Source organism: Emys orbicularis, chromosome 1 (genome assembly GCF_028017835.1).
Source record: "Emys orbicularis isolate rEmyOrb1 chromosome 1, rEmyOrb1.hap1, whole genome shotgun sequence".
Classification (NCBI taxonomy): domain Eukaryota; kingdom Metazoa; phylum Chordata; order Testudines; family Emydidae; genus Emys; species Emys orbicularis.
The window spans coordinates 369,955,515-369,957,543 of NC_088683.1; the positions used below are offsets into that span (position 1 = coordinate 369,955,515).

At 47.7% G+C, this 2,029-nt stretch overlaps 1 protein-coding gene across 1 annotated transcript; it reads right to left on the reverse strand.

Moving 5' to 3' along the window:
* Positions 1–1,029, reverse strand: LOC135873863 (olfactory receptor 52R1-like). Its single transcript, XM_065398476.1, has one exon. The coding sequence runs from the start codon at positions 1,027–1,029 to the stop codon at positions 1–3; it is 1,029 nt and encodes a 342-aa protein (XP_065254548.1).
* Between the last annotated feature and the right edge of the window lie 1,000 nt (positions 1,030–2,029).

The window sequence follows — 2,029 nt, forward strand, 5'->3', positions numbered from 1 at the left end:
TCAGGGAAGAGGGCCCAGCACCATGTCACCAACCAGCTCGGCATGGAGCTTGGTCTGAGAGGCAGTGCACCAGGAGAAAATTTTCATCCCTTTATGAGTAAAGAGCTGGAGCAGCCTGTCCCGGATCTGTTTGGTCCTCACCCCATAGATGATGGGGTTTAGCATGGGGGGCACCAGGAGGTACACATTGGCAATGAGAACATGGAACTGCAGTGCCACATGGTGGCCAAAACGATAAGTGAGGGAGGAGAAGATAGCTGGGATATAAAAGGATAGGATGGCACAGAGGTGGGAGCTGCAGGTCCCAAAAGTCTTGACCTGGGCATCCTTTGTGGGGAGGCTGAAGATGGCCCTGAGGATCTGGATATAGGACATGGCGATAAAAATCATATCCAGACCGGTCACCCAGATTGCCACAGAGAGACCATAATAACTACTGATGCGGATGTCGGTGCAGGCGAGCTTCACGACAGCCATATGTTCACAGTACGTGTGGGGGATTATGTTGGTTCGGCAATATGGCCACTGCCTTGCCAGCAAGACATAGGGCATTACGAGCATGCCGCCACGCAGCACCACGGCCAGACCAATCTTGGCCACCATGGCGTTTGTCAGGATGGTGGAATGTCTCAGGGGATGGCAGATGGCCACATAGCGATCAAAAGCCATGGCCACGAAGATCCCAGACTCCATCACTGAAAAGCAGTGAATGAAGTACAGCTGGGTGAGGCAGGCACTGAAATCAATCTCCCTGGAATTGAACCAGAAAATGCTCAATGTTTTGGGTAGGATGGACGTAGACAGGACCAGGTCGGTGATGGCCAGCATGCAAAGGAAATAGTACATGGGCCCATGGAGGCTTGGCTCCATCTTCACAATGAACAGGATTGTGAAGTTCCCCAACACAGCTATGGCATACATAGCACACAAGGGGATGGAGATCCAGACATGGGCCACCTCCAGGCCAGGAATGCCCAGGAGTATGAAGGTGGAGGCGTCGGTGAGGTCAGTTGTGTTGGAATCTGACATGGAGTAGGGGAGAAGGTGTCCAACTCTGAGGCAGAACCGTGTCTCCTGCACGTACCGTACGTTCACCAGACTTCCTGCATGTGCCCAGGGTCTAGGGTGATGATCGCAGGACAAATACCTGAATGGAGAGACAGTGTTAATACGAGACTCGGGGCTGTTCTCATGGGTGAAGCACATTGGTCGCTCCTCACACACTGAAAACTGATATTTTCCTTCTTCAGAGGAATTAATTATGAACAACTGGCCCTACTAATGCAAATTACATACTTCATGGTGCTCCATGCATCAATAATTCCTGCACATCATGGTGTGGGAAATATTAATAAGCACCAGCAGGAAACACAAGTGTGGATCCTGGTTATCCATCATTGATCCTTAATGCAATGAAACCAGGCTAGAGAGTCCATGCTGTAGGGAATTCCCCATTCACACGGTCTCAAAATATGAGAATGGAAAAAATCCAAACCCTTCCCAAGACATATGCCGTGGGAAACATCCCAACTAGAACACACATCAGGAAAAAGACCTGGGCATCATTGATAGCAATTCCACAAAAACACCTCATCATTCGCAGCAGTGGCCAAAACAAAGACAATGTTCGGATGTCTAAAGAATGGGATGGAGAATAACCTGCTCTGGATATGCACTCAGCTTTGGTCACCCAGTCTCTATAAAAGATATAGCATATAGAAAAGGAATTTCTGGAGAGGTGAGAATAAGGGAGGATGCCCTATGTATACAGACTGAAAAGTTTGGGGCTATTTAGTTTAGGGAAGAGACAAAGAAGGGGGCATATGTTAGAGGAGAACAAAATAAAGAATGGTACGGATTACATTCAAATAGAGAAACAGAGAACAGTTCCCAACCAGTAATATCTGTAGGTACTTAATTCTTCCAAAGGGCTAATTTCCCAAAGGTGAGACAAATTATCAGCAACACTGATTGGGAGGAAATTGGCAGTATATTAAGAAGAGTTCATTAGACAGCAAAAAAGTCACAT